The sequence below is a fragment of the Coccomyxa subellipsoidea genome (genome assembly GCF_000258705.1).
Source record: "Coccomyxa subellipsoidea C-169, whole genome shotgun sequence".
Taxonomy (NCBI): domain Eukaryota; kingdom Viridiplantae; phylum Chlorophyta; class Trebouxiophyceae; family Coccomyxaceae; genus Coccomyxa; species Coccomyxa subellipsoidea.
The window spans coordinates 207,456-228,738 of NW_005178031.1; the positions used below are offsets into that span (position 1 = coordinate 207,456).

At 51.4% G+C, this 21,283-nt stretch overlaps 5 protein-coding genes across 5 annotated transcripts; 2 read left to right on the forward strand and 3 right to left on the reverse strand.

The window, feature by feature from the left end:
- Positions 1 to 186: 186 nt before the first annotated feature.
- COCSUDRAFT_48071 (hypothetical protein) lies at positions 187 to 3,573 on the forward strand (the record flags this gene model as incomplete). The annotated part of the gene is made up of 7 exons (XM_005645828.1): positions 187 to 207; positions 698 to 778; positions 952 to 1,057; positions 1,306 to 1,419; positions 1,889 to 2,028; positions 2,610 to 2,738; positions 3,078 to 3,573. The coding sequence occupies 7 exons, from the start codon at positions 187 to 189 to the stop codon at positions 3,153 to 3,155; spliced, it is 669 nt and encodes a 222-aa protein (XP_005645885.1). The 3' UTR covers positions 3,156 to 3,573.
- A 1,105-nt stretch (positions 3,574 to 4,678) lies between these two features.
- Positions 4,679 to 10,273, reverse strand: COCSUDRAFT_29990 (carotenoid cleavage dioxygenase 1B; the record flags this gene model as incomplete). Its single annotated transcript, XM_005645829.1, has 11 exons — positions 10,055 to 10,273; positions 9,544 to 9,712; positions 9,262 to 9,388; positions 8,907 to 8,990; positions 8,264 to 8,347; positions 7,571 to 7,676; positions 7,058 to 7,242; positions 6,600 to 6,794; positions 5,872 to 6,019; positions 5,251 to 5,448; positions 4,679 to 4,893 (listed from the first exon to the last, which is right to left on the reverse strand). Exons 1-11 carry the CDS (start codon positions 10,158 to 10,160, stop codon positions 4,679 to 4,681), a joined length of 1,617 nt encoding a protein of 538 aa, XP_005645886.1. The 5' UTR covers positions 10,161 to 10,273.
- A 608-nt stretch (positions 10,274 to 10,881) lies between these two features.
- On the reverse strand, positions 10,882 to 14,132 carry COCSUDRAFT_43095 (terpenoid synthase; the record flags this gene model as incomplete). Its single annotated transcript, XM_005645830.1, has 7 exons — positions 10,882 to 11,091; positions 11,430 to 11,553; positions 11,893 to 12,002; positions 12,517 to 12,666; positions 13,467 to 13,643; positions 13,871 to 13,916; positions 14,080 to 14,132. 7 exons carry the CDS (start codon positions 14,130 to 14,132, stop codon positions 10,882 to 10,884), a joined length of 870 nt encoding a protein of 289 aa, XP_005645887.1.
- A 318-nt stretch (positions 14,133 to 14,450) lies between these two features.
- Positions 14,451 to 19,267, forward strand: COCSUDRAFT_66840 (hypothetical protein; the record flags this gene model as incomplete). Its single annotated transcript, XM_005645831.1, has 10 exons — positions 14,451 to 14,529; positions 14,922 to 14,980; positions 15,113 to 15,253; positions 15,579 to 15,790; positions 16,140 to 16,298; positions 16,919 to 17,030; positions 17,426 to 17,625; positions 18,262 to 18,436; positions 18,749 to 18,864; positions 19,136 to 19,267. Exons 3-10 carry the CDS (start codon positions 15,151 to 15,153, stop codon positions 19,265 to 19,267), a joined length of 1,209 nt encoding a protein of 402 aa, XP_005645888.1. The 5' UTR covers positions 14,451 to 14,529; positions 14,922 to 14,980; positions 15,113 to 15,150.
- Positions 19,268 to 20,421: 1,154 nt separating this feature from the next.
- Positions 20,422 to 21,202, reverse strand: COCSUDRAFT_33643 (hypothetical protein). The gene has a single exon (XM_005645832.1). It carries the CDS (start codon positions 20,686 to 20,688, stop codon positions 20,524 to 20,526), a length of 165 nt encoding a protein of 54 aa, XP_005645889.1. The 5' UTR covers positions 20,689 to 21,202; the 3' UTR covers positions 20,422 to 20,523.
- Positions 21,203 to 21,283: the final 81 nt, after the last annotated feature.

Here is a 21,283-nt window from a genome sequence, read left to right on the forward strand (position 1 = left end):
ACCGTACATGCAGCAAGCAGCTCAAGTTCAGCAAGCCCAGTGGCGCACTTCCAGATCTGGCTTGAACGTACGGGTAGGTGCTCTCCAAGGATTTGCATTGCTGTCCATTGGACAGTGTCCAAGGGAAAGCGCAGCATTGGAGAGTTTAGCAGAAGAACAGCCGAAGTCTGAGAAGGACAGGACGCGATGGGAGCGGTGCTGAGTGTGGTAAGCACTGTCCAGACTATGATCCTGCTGCCCAGTGACTTTCCTGGTTGCTGGCTCTGGGATCTGGCAGAAGCTAGGTCACCCTGCATTTCTTCATTGTGTGAATTTTGTCGAAATATCAATTAGTACCAGCTTCTTTGCTCGAGTATGACTTGCTTGGTTGACTTGGTCTGCCCATCAAGCTGCAGGTCTTCAGCGTTCTTGTGAGGCCCGTATAGGGGTTCTAATCGCTATGGATACAAAAATTACTCTTGCAACAGTTGATAGGGTATCTGTTTGGTCGCACAAACTTATTTTGTTACCGGGTTGTGTTAGATCGTGCTGACTCACACTTATCATTTAACAGTCGCTTTGGCCTTTCAGATGGCCTCAGACGTGCACCACATATTGTGACTTTTCTTAAAAGATACATGCTGTGTTATTGAGTCTGCTGCTATCATTAAATAATCCTTTTTGGACTTTGACCTCGCTGGCATGTCCATGCGTGCAGGTGGTTGCAGTAGCTGTGCCTCTTGGCGCAGGCTTTGGTATCGGCCTTGCGATCAAAGACGATGTGAAGGGATGGTACAAGGTGTGCCTTGCAGCTCTGGACAATCACAACGTGCTTTCATGAGGTCCCAAGGACTCTGTTGGCTTTTGGAGCTGGAGTACACTGTGCCTGTCATCGACTATGTGCATTAAGCAGTGACAATTTCTTCACACTGAGATGACCCTACATTGTGTGGCTTCTCTGTGGCTGTCCAGACTCTGAAGAAGCCTGACTGGAACCCCCCCGACTGGCTGTTTGGCCCCGTCTGGAGCGCCCTCTACACAGCCATGGGCATTGCCTCGTGGGACGTCTGGCGCAAAGGTCTGTCAGCAGCAATCATTCCCTGCTTAGAAGCTACCAGCAGAATACATAAACCCCTTCATATTTGATGGCATCCTAAGGTTCCATCACTTCCTTGGTCTGCTGCCCTGTCACTGGACCCCGTTTCCCTTCAAGGCTATCATCAAATACCCACATGAGCACCTCGGCCTGGATTGTGTATCATCAGGTGTTCTGCAAATTCGTGGATTGTGGGGTTTGACTCCGAAACTGCTTCTTGTGGCTGCCAGGTGGCGGATTCGTTCCCCTGAGCCTGTACGCAGTGCAGCTGGCGATGAACCTGGCCTGGTCCCCCCTCTTCTTCAAGAAGCACGAGATCGGCTTTGCTCTCGCTGACATCACAGGTGCGCACACCTCAGCTCCTCTCCCACCCCATCTTCTGTGTCTTTAAGCATACCATTGCCGCACAGTAAAGGGAGGCACTGAGAGCAATCAGGTCTTCTTTGCCTTCTCTGAATTGTCAGATGGCTGCCTTGTCTGTTTGGCTGGTGATGCTTGCTTTCAGATTCTGCTCTGCTTACTGCTTTGTCTGCAGCGCATGGCCTGATGTTCCTGCATGTCAGCTCTTCCTGCTCTTGTGAGGGCCGTCTTTGCAGTGTTATGTCATGTGAATGATTGGCCCCGGCTGGCGGGGGCGGGTATAATATCTGCACCGTTCCCACGGTCAATTGGGTCTTGCATGGATGTAGCGAAGTCACCAAGGGGCAGGTTGTGTGGCAGCCTTCTGTCTGCAGGCGCACCTTGCCTCTCGCAGGACCAGCATGATGTCACATCACTAATGGATGATGACAAATACCTTTTGCTTACCTACAGCGTTGTTGGGCGTGCTGTCAGCGACCATCGTCAGCTTCCACCAGGTCTCGCCTACAGCGGCGTACCTTCTCGTGCCCTACTTTGGCTGGTCCCTCTTTGCCACCGGCCTCACCCTCAGCATCTACAAGAAGAACCCCAAGGTGAGTAGCAGAGTGTTGTCTCTACCGCAGTAAAGCTGCTGCAGTGCTCGCTGCATGCAGGGGGTTGTTAAGGTCCAGTTTAGCACCGCATGGACCATGCTGAAAGTTTGGGGTCTGCCTTCAAACAGTTTGGACATTTGTGACAGACTTGCTGAGGGCAAGCTCAGGATTTGCAGCAGGCTCCTTGGGTGCTCTGCTGGACTTGAACATTGGCATGCAGTGGCAGATTGTGGCAATCTTTCCTCGAGGGCTGCAGCTAGTAGGCTGTGTCCTTGAATGTACTTGGGAAGCGCCTGTCACATTTATTTCGAGCTTAGCCCTTCAGCAATTAGAGATTCAAGCAAGGGGAAATTTACACATAGGGTGAATTCCCACCGGCAGACGTGGCCGTGGTTGATTCAGTCTTGTGTGGTTTGGTCTGGTCTTTTTATCAGGGGATAGGATACACGGCAGCCTCCGCCTGAAGCTTGACTGCACACCCACCTTGCCTCTAGCAGGAACACTGTGCAGTGACAGTGATAGTGATAGTGATAGTGATAGTGATAGTGATAGTGATAGTGATAGTGATCTGTGTGCTGCAGCACCGTGGCACTCTCAACCACGAGGAGGGGCCACTGAAGGAGGGCATTGACAAAACAGTGGAGGCAGCCATTGTCACTGCTGACAAGACCATCGAGCTCAGCTCTGCCGCCGCCGACAAGACGAAGGAGGTAGGTGCCTGTATTGCCTCTTCACATCTAGCCAATGCATGCATGCATCATGCACCCTCAAGTGCTTGGGAAGTTTCGGCTGACAGCAAACATCAACATGGATTGTACGCCCGGAAAAGAAAACAAGTGACTGTGCCTCTGGGAAATTGACATTGGTCCAGCGAACCTCTGTTGCGTATGCATGACCTTGTCTCGGCAGCAATGAACGTAGATCTTGCACCTCTGGTCAGGCATGGAAGACAAGTCTTTCTTCTGAGATGGGTAAAAGCGTGATGCAACAATGAACACCTTGATGTTTGGAAAGCATAGGGCGATTGTTTCTTGTGCATTGCTGCACAGGCTGCTTCCAAGGCCAAGGATGCTGTGCCAAAGCTGGACCTTGGAGGAACTTCAGACCCTGCTGCCAAGGAAGCATGAGCGCTGACTGCAATTTCTCGTTAGGTGCTGGGTATAATATCACCTCTGTACAAAGCCTGACAGTGCATGTGACGTGGAGTCCTGAGAAGCTACTGCAATGCCCATTACTGGTTTCACTGTGGTTCTGGCTTTGTGGCCGACAGGACGACAAACTCTGACTGCACCTTTTTGCAAAGTCTACCTTCAGGTTCATGTCCCTTTGCATGCATGCTTACTAAAGCACGGTGTGGTAATTACTGATAAGGTCTAGGTTCAATGAGTTGTTTTCTGCTGATCTCTCAAAGTGTGGGACGGTTTTGGACATCTGGTTTGCTTGTAAAATTGTTTGCACTGCAGACCATCAGGCGATTTCATGCGTGCTCCGACAAACTTTCAAATTTTTGGTGCAAGACTGTGTAAAGCTCTGGCAGCATTTCCGTCAATTTTGTCAACCACAGTTGTAAGGCTGCACCTTGTTGGGCCATGCCGACAAAATAACACTAGCAACTGCAGTTGTATGCATACATTTCCATATGGTGCTTGTGCGGACACTTTACATCCTTTCATATTTGCCTTGATTACCTATCACGTCTGGCCTCTCCAGGACTTGCACTTTCAGAGTTTCCAGAGCTGCTGGATCAAATCAGGTGCAAAATTGTAGCTTACAACGAGACAGGGTTTGACAGGGGTCCTGGAAAATCTCAGGCCAGCCCCTGAGTAGGGCAAGGCCGTTGCCGCGGTAGTAGCTGAAGCTTGGGAGCGCCCCTGAGATATTCCATGAATCTTAACATGGATATGCAGGCATTCCTTTTGAGTCTGGCCTCTAAGTGGTTCAGACTGTCTAAAACGTCCAGGGTGCCCCTGAGTCACAGCCATGTGACTATGAGGCATTGGCCTGACGCCATTTTGCCAGACCTCTACATATTCCCGGGGTTGCCTTGAAAGCTTGCCGCTGGCCCTGGACCAAATTGGCCAATCTCTTGGGGCCCCCCCTGAGGGCTGTCAAACCCTGCCCTGAAAAACAATTTAGCGACAGCAATACATTGAGTGTCATCAGACACCGACACCAGCATGCTTACTAAGGACAGTGTCCTCGACATGGACATGGACAGCACGTGAAGGAGAGCCGATTTGCCCTGATTCACTCAATAAGTGTTGCTCCAAATTCCGCATTAGTTCTAATTCTGCATAGCCCTCTCGCAAACGCTCGAAACAACAAAACCATTATTTCTCAAAGTTCCCAACCGTAGGCTCGCAAATTTGGTGCATTTTTCAGCAGGCCTGCTTAACAAATTGATGCTGCTTACAGCTGAGAAATATATCAGTGCACTGCAACGGTTCTTGTCCAGGATACTGTCTTTAGCATGATCAAGCCGCCACCACTTCTTCAAACATATAGTGACCTACCAACACCAGAGTTCATTTCACTATGTGGCGCAGCAGTATTCAAGAACAGAAAACCCGCCTGCTTCAAATGGACCTGTAACCTCTCATTGTACTGGGTGCTCCCTTGCCTGAAAGGGTTAATGCTTGAGTAGGCCCACTCAGATGTCCGGCAGGAAGTGGATGTCGAAGGGAAACTGCGCCTGAAACTGCGCGGCGTTGATGTGCTTGCCGTGGAAGCCATGCGGCACCCGCTGCGGAAGCTTCACGCGCGCCACCGGCTCTGCCGAGAAGCTGCACGCGTCATAGACCATGAACTCGCTGCTGTCTGTTTGCTCGTCGTACACATATGTCGCCAGATATCCGTCATCCTCACCTGAACCAAAAAGTTGACACTTTGAATAAACGGCACTGTAATGCTCTGTCCAGTCCAAAGGTGCAGAAGGTAGATTCTCTGCATGCCTTGGGGGCGCAGCATGAGAAAATAGTAGACAGCAGACTGGAGCACTGACTCTTACTCAAGCAGCAACCAATGGCACAGGAATCTGGCACAGCAGGAGGAGAGCAGTGGACAGGAAGTGACAGCGGTGGCTTTCAATCAGAAATCATCAGTGGTGCAAGCATGCAAATCTGCAATGAGCTGATGAGCAGAAGAGGGGACCAAAAGCTGCAGCTACAGAGCTCTAACAGGAGCACAGCTAAGCAGGTTCACAGTAAATGGAAGTTTGCGCACTTTTCAGAGCGGCAGGATCTGTGCTCCTGGGCACAAAGACGGCCTCGCCGCCGAAGCGGCCGCGGCCAAAGCCGATCTGCGCGGGGACGGCTGCTGCCGGTGAGCTAGCGGCCAGGTCTATTTTGGCAAGCCCATAGGGCCTGTCAAATCCGCCCCCGTACTTGTACGTCACCACATATGTATACCGTGTCTTGCGCCCTGCACAACAATGGAGACTGCAAGCTGATAAAAGCTTATTGAGGCGATCTTGCAGGAGCTTTCTCCTTCCTGCTTGCATGGCTACATGTTGCAAATGGAGTTCAGCGTTCAAACAGGCATAGCTATCACCCACTGCGTGTTTGAGGGAAGCCCTGCAAGAACATGCCACTGTGTAGCACTTGATACCTTTTGCAAGATAAGGCATTCTTGCCCGGATACAGAAAATGCTTCATGTTCGGACCTGCAGTCCCCTTCCCAATCCCAACCCAGTCATACCTGCTTTAGTGGAGGTAATCTGCAGGAACATCCAGACAGAAAAGCAAGCCTTGTAAGCACGCAAGACACAAGACTTTACAGCCGCAGGGAGAAAATGACTGCCTCCTCTAGGGTTGTTGTTCTGGGGGATCTAGAAGGGGCGCGCACCGACAAGGCGGTCAGGGATGGTGGGAAACTCGCAGTGCACGTCGGCTACTGTCCGCATGGACGCCTTGCCGCTGTCAAGGTCCAGACTGATCTCCGTCAGCCTCGGCAGCGAGCCATCCTTGCCGGCAGACACGTTCACAAAGTCGAACTGCATGCGGCAATCAGCCATTCAATGACCTCAGAATGGTGCCGGGCAGATATCCAACCACCTCAGGAAGGTGACTCAAAAGTATCACAGGTTGCTACTGCGCAAGCTGCCAGGGGTGCATTGACGCTGCAAGCACCCACAATGGCAGTGAATGGCTCTCCTTTAGATGACTTTTATTGTCCGATGTTGCATGTACAGGGAAAGCAGAGTGCATTGCATGGTTCAATTCCTCCTGGCTGCGCTTCCCAACAGGAGGTAGGAGCACCGCATGTATGCAAAGCTTTTTGCTTCTGCACGCAGCGACAGATTTGATGGGTGGTCTGACAGAGTAAGGGACCACCTAAAGTCGGATCTCACAAGGACAGCACTTATACAGCGCATATTCACCTGCGCTCCGTTTACAAAGTCTGACACCATTGCTGCCCCAAAATCTAGCCAATCAACGCCTTCGTAAGAGGAGGGAGCATATTTCCTTAATGACGCCCCCAGATGGGTCAGAGCACCTGGAAGTTCTCCTTGGAAGTTTGCATGTTAATTTTGATTTTGATTTTGAATTTGAAAACAGCACAACATGGCGCACCCCTTCTGCGTAGACGCATGCGAACAGGTGGATGGCGTTGCCTTCCTGCCAGGCATTGGCCACGTGGAAGGCGAACATGGCCGGCAGCTCAGACCATCTGACCTTGTCAGCATCCTCACAGCGCTTTGGCAGCACTCCGAAGCGCGAAGCTCTGCCCTCATTGAAGTTCACCAGCGGCTTGCCCTTGATCATATCCTGTACCAAAGAATTTGCGAAGATGACTCAGCAGACCTTCTTGCAAGAGGAACCGCCAATAGCTTCATGACAACTTTCTCATAAGTACTTCTCTTTAGCACTAGCTGACTACTAGCTCAGAATTCAAGCAAATTCCCCAACAAGCTGGGTGCGCATCAGCAACACAAATTCAGAGCTCCTAAGGAGAGCTCCGCAAGTCCGGATTGTCATAATTACTGCAGCAAAATGTACTTATTGCCAGATGGGGTCAGAAAAGCACTCACATGTTGGTTGATCATGAGGGGTAAATCCATGAAGACGGCGTAGTCTTCAGTGATGGCGAAATCGTGCATCATGACTGGGTCCGGCAGGGGTATGTCGATGTCCAATTTGACAGTCCCCCCGCTGCCGATGACGTAATAGTGCATCAGCGGCTTACTGAAGCTGTACCCGATGCCGTGCAGCTCCCCTGCAGCCGTCCAACCCTTCACTGTACTGTTAATCCCTTTAAATGCACACAGGGATGCACCACAAGAGCGCTTGTATCATGGCTCTCATGCATCTCCTCAGATGTCAGGGTATCTGCATAGGAACTGCTTCTCCATGAGCATGACTGGGCAACTGGCACGCTGACATTTGTTCGTCAGCATGAGACTGCAGACTTTTGTAGACCTCGCAAATGTGGCTGCAGACGTCCTCTGTGTATGCCTTAAGGCCTTTGGCTCGAAGTTTGCCATCCTGTGATAAGAATGAGGTGCATCTGCGGCACCCAAATGGGACAGGTGAGATGTACCCACCTGTCTCGGGGTCAATCTTGGGGTGGGCTGTGAAGGGGCTCCGCAGCTGGTCCCCATAGGTCTGTCTCTCCAGGGTCTCTATGTGCGCATCATTATTCACCCTCACCTGTGCAACAAATTGGGTCACTGAACACAAGTAGGTTGTACTTAAGTATCCCTGGCAACAGGTCGGAGCATAATTGCTCGGTTATTGCCAGGCGAGGCACTGCACATGTCAGATAAAACCACCTTGTTCAATAATATTTTCTCCTGCCGTCAAGAAGCCCACATGCACAGCCTAGAGCACCTGCTCTTCAAATTTCATTTACTGTAGATCCTCATTTGCACCGTCACATATGGTTCAGGAAATTTTAGAGAGTCAGCTGCACATTTGCACATCTCTCAGGCGAGCATGCCATTGCATTTGCCAGAGGCATTACAACACTGTAGTACTCAGTCTATAACCCGCACCCCCGGCAGTGCGGCAAAATTTTCAAAGCAACTTTCAGGGGTCTTTCTGACCTCCAAGATACCAGAGTCATGCTCCATGGATAAACCTTGTCGAGAGCTTCATGAATCTGGTCTCAAAATTATCATAGGGTCCATGTTTTGGGAGATACGATCTTATTTATCCACCCTTTCTGGCTAAAAATAGGCAATATATTGCAGGTTTCAGAATGAGAAATGCAGTACTTGGAAACGGAGGCAGCGCACCACTTGGGGCAGGTCAGTTTCCACCAGTGCGAGCAGCTGCTTGTTGTGGAACACCACCGAGGTGTTGGCAGGCCCATGCCCATCCTGCCAGCACACCCCTGCATGTGAGTCAAGCACATAGGGAACGCCGGATATATGAACCCGGCTGGCAGGGGGCGGTATAAACACTGAGCACCGTGCCCACGGTTGATTGGGTTTTGCTTCCGTCTGGCGAGTCCAATAAGGGGTAGGATTTTGGCAGCGTTTACTGCAGCTTGTCTGCAGACGCACCTTGCTTCTGGCAGGAAAAGCGTGTAATAATAAGAATAATATATGGACATGCATAAACTTACAGCCAGTAATTGGGTGTGACCTTCACATCCTATCAGCACCACCCTTGAATGTGGGCCAAGCACATTTGTGAGCCCACATGCATGCAACAAGCGTCCATTTGCAGGCAAACCCTGGTGCAACCTTTCCAACAACGATCTGGACAGCCCTTTCCATGGAATGCTGAGAGAGCGCTGCATCAATGATTCTTAAAGGTCCCTCTTGGGCCGGAATGCCCAGTGGATCTCGGCCATTGCGGGGTGTCACGGGACAAGAGAATGGGGCCATGTACGAGGGTGCTAGAATAGACAAGGAGATGGCAGATGTGCTGCACCTTAGTGTCCACAACACCCAGCTTCTCCTTCAGCTGCTGCAGCATGTAAATGAGCACCCCAGACAATCTCTCCATAGCACCCAGCTGCATACGCAGCATTCACTCTCAGGGAAACTCCCTTGAAGCTTGCATGCATAGCATGTGCAACATTGACTCTCAAACTCCATCGGAGCATGGATCCAAAGCATGCAGTCCCACAGCATGCTCTGCTTCGCGCCCTATATCAGCATGCAAGGACATGTTTTGGAGCACTCAGAGATGAAGGCAAGGAGGCTATCTGCCCGTAGTACAGCAACACACAGGCTGTATATTGCTGTATGCAAGAAAGTATGAGAAAACAGCGATTGGATGTCACCGTGAAGAACAGCGGCCGGCCAGCTTTCTTCTCCTGCTTGTACTTGGACGTCTGCACATACGCGTTGCTGTATGATGCCTTGCCATCCTTTATGCGCACCGCGTGCAGCATCCCATCCCCATCAAACCTGCATACCTCCTCACAATCACTTGCTCGACACATACGAGGTGCACATGCACATGCCAAGGACGACACCCTCAGGCCAAGCAGCATCTGCTCCACTTACGTGCATCGAAAACATGTATATATCATAATTTTTATTTGCTTGCAAGGGCAGCGCACCAGTGGTGACCCCCAATGGGTTGGTGCAGGGGGTTTGGCCCGTTGCGCACATATGCGCCATCCAAGGCGGCAGGAAGCTTTCCCTGCACAGGCAGGTCGGCTTCCAGCAGCTCCTGCTTCACTGGCGCATAGCTGCCCTCCAGCCACGGGTTCTTTTTCCCCCTTGTCCCTGCGCACAGAAGGTGATCGATCAAAATTCCCCAACGGTGCCTCTGTAACGAAGGCCACCGCTGCAGAGGCTGCAGCAAAGTTTAGATCGGCTGGCTGACATGTATATTACCCATTCAGGGAGGTGTCCACTTTGGGCATGCGCTTCTTGCCCACGTCAAAGTGCTGTGTTGGATGAAGGCCGATCAAGTCAGACCTGGACAATCCCCCTTTCGGGAAGTATGTACATCACTACTAAGATAACCTCATTTTTAAATAAACATAAGATATAGTCCGCAATGCTTTAACTATGTGCGAAAAGTCTACGAAGGCACAGCTTCGAATGCACACTTCAACAACCGACCTGCAGCATTGCTGACGGCCACCTCCAGCCAGTAGATAATCAGCCCCTTGCAGCTATAAACCGCAAGTGCCGCACCAAGCACGAAAAGAACGATGAGCACGGCCATCGCCGGTTTCGGAAGGTTGGAGCCTTGTCCTCTCAGGCCCACGGAAGCTTGTCGAGTTTCTTCGCCTATGAACAAAGCTTGCAAAGATGAATGCCACCAAGATGAATTTTGATAAGACGGCCTGCGATCGGTTCTCAGGAGAGCCGTCTCCTGTCCCGAGGTTTTGTTTCAAGGGGAGCGGATTATGTCACAGATTATGCAAAGGATTATCAATGGCAACGCCTGTTCTGGCAACCCCAGTCCCTTCAAACTTACAGGGACAGCCAGGATGAGGTTAGTCTGAGTTCCTTGTGATCCTGAGCCCTTTTCGCACCACAGAATCTTGCACGTGAGGAGCCAATTGCTAAGCGCTGCGCTGGTGCGCTTTTGTGCCATGAATGCATTCAATTTGTGGGCTGGCCGCTAGGCGGCCTTGCCATTGGCAAGTTGCCAAGTGAGCCCTGTAGCGCTAGCCTTGCATCCACAGCTGACTGCCAGCGGATTGGGACATTCAAGAGTTTTCATGCCATGTCATCATTCAAGTCACGAGTCAAGCACTTTAGGGTTTACCTACACTGAGATCATATTGTCAATGACTTGCCGCAAAAAATCTCAAGAATTTTTACATGCGCCAGTCGATAACTATTGTTGTTACAAGCACATGCTGTTCCTGCCAGAGGCAAGATGCGTCTGCAGACAAGCTGCACTCAACTATATGTTCAAACTTTCAGATACGGTACCCTCAAAATCTGCCAAGCATCAGGTTGTACTTGACCAGAAGCTGGTGCCAGAGGGGTGTGAACCCGCCGGACTGCAGCTGCGGCGCAAAGGCATTGAACTCGTGCTTCTCCAGGGCCTTCAGATACAAATCCACTGCCGCAGCTGGCAGCATTAGCGGCTTTGCCTCTGCCGGTAACTGCTTGCTAAGCGCCCTTGCCTCGTCCAAATGGCCCTGCGCATGCATCACAACCATGCCTATCAGCTTGTGCTCTGCAGCCGAATGTGCAGTGCAGCGCTCTGATGCAGAGTATTGCCCCTTGTCTGCTGTATTGATCCTGGCATTAATTTGCAGGCCAAGCACCCTGCACGCGGTGGAGATGCCTCTGGTCCCATCGCAGCAGCGGTCTTGAACGGCATTCTATCTCCTAACATGCATCAGCATGAGGTTTTATTATCATAATAGTTCTTTCAAGGGAACCTGGACAGTGCGAGACTGTCGCACGCTAGGGGCAACTGATCACATACCGCTATGCTAGTCGCTGATTAGTAAGTCCCAGTACTGATGCCCACCTTGGCCTGGGTGGCTACTTGGAAAACAACGTTGGAGACATTGTCGGTGTTCTGGCCCCGCAGCACATCTTCATCTGAGACTCCCTCACTCATGCACAGGTCGCTCGGCAGGTAGCACCGCCTCCTGCAATCATGCATGATTGCACCTCAGCCTGAACAGCCTGGACAGGGAATCAACGCACAAGGATTTCGCACCAAAGAGCGCCATTCAAAGGACATCTATCGGTTTGCATGAGAGACTGCTCTGCGCACTCTAGCACAACTCCTCGAACACAGGCGTTTTGGGTGACCAGGATGTTCGGGATAGACTCCCCTGCCTCCCTCGTGATGTCATCCAAAGTTGACAGAGCAACATCTCATGACGCCCTCAAAGCGCCACAAGGAGGTGGCAGTTTGGCAGGACCTGCAGTGGCTGCATGCAGGAAGCAGGTTCACCAGGTGATAAAAAGTAAGGATGACTCACCTGGCAGCATGGTAGGCGGTCCCCCGCAAAAGGTTGGCGATCCCCACAGCTTTGCCGAGGTGGGAGGCGGCGTGGTCAAAGTGCTCATCATCCACCCCTGCAACCCTGCCCTGTGCACCAAAGCCCTTCAGCATCCGTCCATTCACCCTCAAACACGTTCCTCCCTTCCTTCCCCGTCTCTGCACCTCCAATGTCGGGCTCTGTCTCCTTTCCTCCCTTTGTTCTGTGCGCCATCACAGACAGTGCTGATCTGCAGAGACAGCATGCAAGGGCTGGTTTGCTTGCTGCGCAGCTGAAGGGGCTGGAGATAAGTAAGGGCCAAATGTTAACATTGCGGTCACATGCTTTCCCCTGGGCCATAATTCACATTGCTCATGGATCTTCGGTTTCTTGCCCCTTGGACGGGTCAATAAACACCACATTTGGGGAGTGGCCCTACAGGCGCATATCTTGCATGCATGAGATTGTCATTGATACACTACTGGTGGAGGAAGTGCAAAATTCGAGGAGACTGGAGAGCAATAAGTCCAGGTGTTGCTTGACGTACCGAGTCCTCAACAACTGGATAACGTGTAATAATTGTAAAAAAAATGGAATGTACAAAATTGCTGGCCTGGACAGCACCTGGAGGTAGAGCAGCTGGGAGGAGCTGCCCTCTGCATACTGCTCCAGCTGCTCCAGTGATTGGGGCGGCTGCGCGCGCATGTAGTCCGCCTCCAGGGTGCTCACCATGCGCAACAGGTGCGACTGCGTCCGCGGCACCGACGCCACCGCCTGTGTTGACAGGGCATGCATGTCATCAGCCATAACTAGAGTGGTGGGTTGCACATGGGTCTTGTATCCCGTTGAAAACGTCTTAATACTTCAAGCTTCTCGCTATCCTGTATGTGAATTTGCTGGTGCTCTGAATTGCCCAGCATCAGTTTCACATTTTTATTTGGGTTTGGGCAGGCTACAATCCGTGGATGCACACAGTGGCGAGCACCTCTGTAGTACGGTATTGGGCGTCACTAGAGTGGTCCGCAGGTGGGCGCTTGCTTGCAGATTCATTAGTCTCTACTCTATGTGACTGTGAATTTGCTGTTATTACGAGCTCCCCAGCCCCTGATTTTGCAGCCCAATGTCTCTTTGGCTCCATTTTCTCAGGTGCTCCTCTAGATTGGACGGACTAATAATACCGGCTTTTCACATCACAGGGGGTGCAAAATACGACGGGCTATTAGTGTATTAGACAGGGGGTAGTATTTAGTACCCCCTGAGAAAGGCAATCCCCATGTTCTCATGCTGCCTAGATCTGGCAAACTTGGGGACCCTATACATGTAACAGGGCCTGTGCACATGGGGGTGGGCCTAATGCATTGCAGATCTGGTGGTAGACAAGACAAGTGACTGCATAGTACGTGGGTGAGGGCATCACAATCGCACAACAACCCCACACAAATATCCCATTTCCTAGGTTTAGGTAGCAAACTCCTGGACAAATGTGATGTCCCCGCCCATAGCCGCTCCACCAAGGCTGCTATCATTCCCCATAACAGTGGCTCAGCGATATTCAGAAAATTAGGAATGCGCACCGCGTGCAGGGCCTGGATGACTGGATTGGGCTGCGGCTTGTCTGTGTAGGCGCTCTTGACGGCGTCCCGCCACCACTGCATGCGAATCTGCATCAGCTGCTCCTGCTTCACGTTGTCAGGGATCTGCGTCAGCTCCACATTGAAGGCTCGCAGCGCTATCAGCGGCGCTCGCAGCTCCTGTACAAGCAGGGCAAAGGTATCACGAGACTTGCAATGACATTGGATATGGTGCAAATCTCACGCTTGAGCTCCTGACATGCTGCTGCACAAAAGGACAGAAGCAGGGCTTGAATTGTGCAGGATGTCCCACATATGCTAAAAGGAGACAAAATAAACCATCTATGGGCAGCTTACATTAAAGATCTGACGAATCAAATCAGGTTAAAAACGCTGTAATTTCTTACCTTTGGCATCTGAATGGTCCAGACGTAGTTTGTGTAGTCAAAGGATCTGCAGGTCAACAAGCACATGCTTAATCATCATAGATCTGTGCTGCAAGAATGCTGCTCGATTTTGGCTTCAGACAATATTTCATCGTTTGAACGTTGATCTGTACATCCTGCCTTGCCGATGCATATTGCGTGACAGGTGGAAAGCATTGAGTGTTCCTCACCTGACTTGGTTCACACAATACGCCAGAGCAGATCGCAGATTTTGCTGGGCCATACTGGCTGTAGAGGTTGTCGAGGTGATAGCTATTGACTAGAATGTGTCTCTCGCACAGTGGAAGCTGCTGAGCTCGCAAGCCAGATCACTGTCTTCAAGATGAAGTCAGTCAAAATGCCTACTTGACATGTCCTAATGCGGCAGCTCTCAACTTACATACCTTCTTTATTCTTAAAGAATAATGGACTTGTTGCCGCTCTCCGATCTCTCTTATGTGCATGGGAGCAGGAAGCAACGAACACGTTATGATGAGTCACCGAAGGAGGAGGACGGGCAGGACACCGAGACCACGAATGAGTCTCCGACCCATTGTTTCATCTCTCAACGAAACAAACTTTCTGGAAGCTGCTGACTTTACTGAACGGGATGCGGCAAGGAGCATGATACCAGGCTCAAGGTAGGGGCCAGATGCCTTATCCAACAAAAACCTGATCGTCAGTTTGACCCTCTGTGTCCTGACCTGTGTCACTTTCATGTTGCTTTGTCGCGGTTTCAAGCTGATCCGATAATCCCCTTATTTGACAACGAGGGTATAACCCCCTCACGGCAGGTGACAACGGATCTTTCGAAGGACCCGCGAAGCCGAGTCATAGCGATTTCGCATGAAGCGGACGTGTCTGTGGCATACTGTGGTCAGTAGGGCTTATATAATTGCCTGAAGGCTAGATCTTGCGGAAAGTGAAGCGCTTGAGCGGTGCCGAACGAGAGACGTCAGAGAGCAGCATCTGGGTTCACACAAGCGACCCCAAGGCCTGTCGAGGCTGACAAGGGTATTTCTCTGTGTTCCAGGACTCTTGAAACCCGCGGGACACTTGTACAGCGGGCTTAGAGGCTTCGCGAGTTGGAAGGTGAGCGGTCAGATTAGAACATCTAAGCAGCTTGCAGCCATCCTTCTGACAAAATTTCAGTGCCGCCCGCCTCTTCTTTCTGCTAGGTGGGACTTCAGGCTCTCCTCCCACTGAATGTGAGGTGCTGTGCAGACTTTACGTGAAGGGACCACACAAGTCACAACGCGCGCATGGAACATACAAACGGAGGGGCAAATGGTTTTCGGCAGGGCACGCCGCCCCGAAACGCCGGCAACCACCGCCCCGGCCAGCACCCGGCTGTGCAGAGCCATCGTGAGCGCCGTATTTCCCCCATGACCATCTGTGCAACTCCCCATACCGCCGCCGTCTGTTTCTGTCCGGTTTTTGCATGCCTCTTTCCTCCTATTTGTAGGCCTTGTGCACTCTACACCTGCCTCTGCCAACGTCTATCCCATCTTTGACAGGATGTCACTCAATGATGCCGCAAAGGTGCCTCATCAACATGGCACTGCAGCTTCGTTTCTGAATCGATCTCTTAATTGTTGCAGCGGGGATTTTTAGCGATATGGCTACCACGCACGCTCCTTACAGCCAACTCGTGATCACTCCATATTGCTCAACATTTTGTGCTACGCAGCGGTGGAGGGAGTGGGGGAGTGCACCGGGCACTGCTGCAAGCCGCAGCAGCAGCGGCTGACGGCGGGGCCAAGTCTACCGGAATCCATCCTGCCCTACGCCTATCCTGGCGTGCAGCCGTCCACCTACAATCTGCACAGCCTGCCTCCCCACATCCTGGCGCAGCTTCACCCCGGCCCCTGGTTCAACCCCAACGGCTCGCCCAACGGCCAGGTGAGAAATCCTTCTGTATTCTTGCTTCTATTCTTGCAATGTGGACACCATAGCTTGCAGATTCTGCCCTGAGCCCTAAATTCCCGTCCTTCATGATGTTTCTTCTCTTTTGTATTGAGAGAAGGCAGTAGCGCACTGTGTCTCACTCTGCTGCACATCAAACAAGGCACTTCATTCTGAGCGCCGGGTGAACCCAGGGACAATCAGGGTGGTGGATGGTGTGCCAATGTCATCAGCAGGGGCTGGTTGCCTTCCAACATTTCATCAGAGCCGGCACGTTCAAGTCATGGGAGGGGATGACTAATTAAACCAATCAGCACCTGCTGACTCACCTCCGTCGCCTGATCAGGCGCACGGCGGCGCGGCGGCTGCCCCGGCGGCGTTCAGCGTGAACCTGGCGCCGGACGCGCCCGAAGACGCGGCGCTGGTCGCGCAGAACCTGGTGGACATGCAGCAGCTGTGGGACGACTGGCACGCCCTCTCGCCCCGCGACCTCAAGGGGGACCAGGTACTTATAAACACCTCCTGCGCCCTGCAGGCTGGAGGGGAATTGGGTACTTAGTAATGGGCACATCCCTTTAGTGCAAGGAATCACGCCAGTGCTGGGCCAATTCAAGGGGGACAAGATTTACTGGCAGAGTCTGGCGCCGCATGACCTCAAGGGGGACTAGGTAACGGTTACTATAATGGAATCATCCTCTTAGTGGGATTGGGGATTGGAAGACTCCTGCGCACAGAGGATAGAGCAGGTTTTCATAAGGAATTCTCTAAGTTGTCATTGAAGCCTCCTTTGCCCCGCAAGCTTATGGGCGAGCAGGTACTTGTGATGGGCACCGCCTCTTGGTGGGGGCCGTTTGATCAAACAAGGTCCAGTCAGGTGGCCAGATGCATTGAAGAGAAACTCACTGCTCACACGAAGGTCCTGCAAACAGGGGTGAAAGATTGCTCAACAGGGCAGCGATGCCCGGAATGTCCAGGAGTCTCTGCTCTGCAAGGCCGTCTTTCACCCCTGTGATGTGGAAGACTGCCTGGGAAATTGGTCCTGGCAATCTAGGCACGTCTTGTTGCCCCCTTCTCCACCTGTTCTCTTTTCCCAGGGCTTTCAGTAACTGCTTGATTCCTGCGCAGGCCCTGAGCGATCTGAAGCGGCTGAGTAACCGCACAGTCAGCGCGGCGGGCGTTGCCTCCCAGGGAAGCCTCAACCGCCAGCAAATGGTGGAGCTGCTCCAATTCGCCACCGGTGACTTTTCCCGCCCACAACTCTTCTGTTTCATTATTTGCATGCAAGAATAAGACAGACTGTTATTTGCCCTGCTTCCACCATGGCTGGCATGCCGGGTGGTAAGGCAGCTTCCTAGTATTGATCAATCTGATCATGGGCAGGTGTCGATTGCCTTTTGAGAAGTGGCGATCAGGCATCACGCAAAACAACATTTACAGTATCAGGACGTGTACTTGGATTGTGGGTTGTTCATTTTTGGTGATTGTGAAATGCTGCAAGGACATGTTAGTTTGGAAGAGATCTATAGGAGTGCTGCTGGAACGCACATAGCCTTGGAAGTCTGGAAATTGAGTTGATTACGTCTTCTTTAATTATTATATCTCCTGACATTAAAGTTCGGATCGCATGTGCAGGCGTGCTGGAGGGTGCGAGCTGCCACAGCGATGCGGGGTATCTGGCGGTGCTGGCAGACAAGATGGCGGCCACTCCGGCGCGCAGCGGCGGCGGCGGCGCTCTGTTCCAGAACATCCAAAACGGCGGCCGCCAGTCGCTCAGCGGCGGCGCGCAGACTCTCACCTCAAGACCTTCGATGCACGCCGCTCTGGCCGCCCGGGTGCGCGCAGAGCACAGTGCCTTCTCAGTAGATTGTTCAAAGGCTGCTCAATATACACTGTTGGTCTAGGGGGTGTGAGGACAGCTGGAGGTGCAGACTGCAAGGGTCTGGTGCATGAGTGCATGTTAGGGGTAAGTACTCAACTGACATGTTAGTAGAGCATACTAGCATGTTAGTGTGCTGTACGAGCATAATAGTATACTTATTATCCCTAGTGCACATGGTGGGGTGGTTCAAGAGGTGGGCCATCGGAGGCATTTCCAGGGGCTTATTGATTACGAGGCACTCTGAAGGAAGGCCTTTGAAGTTCCCCCTTGGAGGCCTGCAAGTGCTTTGTGTGGTCAATCTCTGCCTCCCTTATTGAACTTGTCAGAATAGATCGTGCACTTCATTTGGCATGCAGTTGTTGACTTTAAGCATCCCCAGCAGTGCTCCTGTGTTCTACCTTATCAACATGCCAAACATGCAGGCACTGGCACCTTTGAAAGCCGGCAATGCTTGCTCAGGAGGTTTTGCACTGTTGCCTCTTGGATAAACGTCTACTGGCTTTTGTATGTAGTCCAATCTTGCCTCCCATGGATACAGTCATATGTAGGATCGCACCCGCGAATGATGAGTGACTCTGTGTGTGCGCAGAATGAGGCGGATGCGCGTGCCAAGTCGGACGCAAATGCGCTGTCACGTGCAAAAGCGTGGGTGGAGAGCCGCGGCTGCGGCTGGCTGGGATTAGTCGCCGCCGGAGCCGTCGCCTTTCTTGGCTCCGGACTTCTCAAGCGCGCAGCCGGAGCGGCCGTTGGCGGCGCCGTGCTCGGTGGGTAAATACGAGTCATTGCGAGTCATCATGACATCATGGCGACTCTTTGCGAGTCATTGCTACGTCATGCATAATACTGTGACTCTCCGCAGCGTGCATGCAGCTCTTCCACTGTACACACTCATCAGGAATCTCAAAGCACTGCTGGTGCAGCTAAGGTATTTATTAATTCCGCCGCTCTCAGCGAGCCCTGATTTTCCGATGACTCCCAGGTGCGCGCATGGCAAGTGTCACAGACCCATCGGTGCCGGCCAAAGTAATGCTCACAGAATTGACTATATCATTGTTAGAGGGTGTCGTTTTTGTCAGGCAACGGTGGCGGCAACGGCAGCGGCTACAGAGGGAACAGCGAGGAGAACCGTCGGCAGCGGCGGCTGAATGACATGAGCGAACGGCGCCGAGTTCAGTGCGAAGCCGCCAACCAGGTCAGCACAAATTCATTTTTCCCTTGTCTACCATGACTGTTACTGTGATTACCGTAGATCTTTTCATACACCTGCTTCGCCGTTGTCTGTCCCTCAATTGCAGCACCCCTGACATGCTTTTCCTCTGCCATGCTATTCTGACTGCATCCTACATCCAAGTTGTTGGGGTACCTAGGCGGGTTTGAGAGGTGCAGAAATGACAGTGAACTACAGTTTTCGTCCACAAGAGCATGCAGGAGTGTGCTTGAGGTGCCTTGTCTGTGCGTGGCAGCTGGCTCGGGAGTACCTGAAGGAGCTGAGGGAGAATCGCGCGAATCCGCTGTGGCACAAGGACCCCCCGCCCAACACCTGCCCCATGCCCCCAGACAACCTCCCCTGGAGGCCCACAGACGACCTCTGGTAGATGGGTTGTTTCTCACAATTAATCTACCAGAACTTTCTTTCTGGGGAGTTTTCAATGCTTGTATTGGCGACTATCGGAGGAGCTTTGTTAGCTTGCGTTGATGTGGAAGCGCAGCTGTGCAGCCTGATCTGGCGTTTGATGGGGTATCGTCAATTCAGGCTGTTGATCTGGCGTTTGGCGGTATATCTTGAATTCAGGCCCTAGCCTACAAATCGCCGATGCAACCACTTGGTGGAACAGTGCCTCTTCAAGCAGCACTGACTGATTTGGCAGCGTCAGTGGCAGATCATTAGTTATCACAATTCAGAAGTTCTGGCTGCAGCATGATGTGGCATTTTCAGCAGCCTTCAGTGGAGGAGTGCCAATTGAGGCCGGGGCCCATGAGCTTTTTCTGGGCCTATTGATGGCTTTATGGGAGATTTTGGGCGGCCATCAAGGATATATATGCACTGATGAACTAACGCATGTACAGTATCTCATGGAATCTCTTCACCACATGTGGCTTTCAGCCAGGAGTCTACGGGTGGAAGAGCACCCTCGCGGGCAGTTCAGATTGTGATTACGGGCCATCCCGGGTACTAGTGACTGCATTGCATTGGGTGCATCCTTACTCTGTTGTTTTTTTGGTATTCTTCAACACAATGCAATTGCACCCTTCCTTTCCTGCAGCTGGCTATTGGGAATATGGTCGGTCAGGTGTGTTTGCTGGCAAGAGCCCTTTGCACTGGTACACTGTACAGAATTTTGTTGGGGATGTGTCAGAAAAGGACAGGAATTTCTGGAGTGAGGCATGCATATTTGTTGCATCACTTCTGAATAGGTTGTATGTCTCACGTTTGGCCATCCACGGTTGCCTCAATGAAGCATTCGTCAGCATGCACACAAACATTCTGTCATTGTTGTACTGGAAGATCTTGATGCACTCGTCACGTTGTGCTGTACTTACCGTTATAATCTAGGAATATAGGCCTGTTTTGTTGGAACCAGAGATGACCCTTGTTCAACTCACCACGTGCATTAATGCTTTGCTGCCCTTGTTCTTGTGCCACTGTATTTATAGGGGTTGGCTAGACAAAAAATGTCCTTTTGGTGAGTGAAGGGTATGCTAATGGCCAATTTAGTTGTGTCATACCGGTGGACACTTTCATCATCATGATAAAAAAGGTGTAGTTACACACAAGACATGCAGTCATTAGCGTATGTACAGCACTCATAAGAGGCATCAATTGCTTTCTGTCATGCATAGAAAGAAATGGCTATAAGAGAAGATACCCACACAAAGCGTCCACTACTCGTTGTAATCTCAAGACATTGTCAGTAGGCTTGATCTTCAGCTCAACATGTCCCTTCTCAAAGTCTATTTCCCATTCTGTACTTGGTACTTGCAGCTTCTCTTCTTGAATGTTTGCACGCATGCACATCCATGGTTGCCACAACTTGTTAGACTAAGTAAAGGATTTCACCCACAAACAACACAATCGGCAAGGTTGAAGGTCGCTTGAAAACCAGGCAAATCCTGGTATGAACAGAAAAAGTACGACAGACATCTTGCTGGTCTGAGCGCGTTGAGACAACCCGAGGTGACCCAAAGAAAGTGAGGTAAGTATGTGCGCAGCCCACTCAAAGGAAGGTCACCGTATTTGAATGCAACCTTCTAAGGTACAAATAATCAACATCTGAACAGGGCTGCAGTTCAGATCTGAGGGCTTGGGTTCCAAAATTATGAAGACATTCTTGGGAATAGCTGTGTTTGCATTTCAGAACTGCCTATATTAAGAAACCCGGTGTGTAAACAAAATCACCCCACCCCCATTCCAATGTGGCCTGGAAACATGTTATCATTCTGATATCCACATTTTGACATTCAGATCTCAACAGACTTCTCAGCATGGTTCAATCATTGTTGGGCACAAAAATCGCCAGCATGCCAAAACAGTATATCCATTTTCAACTTCGAAATATTTTTTTTGCATCCAGATTGAGGAGCAAAAGCAAGGTGGGATGCTATCAGCCAGG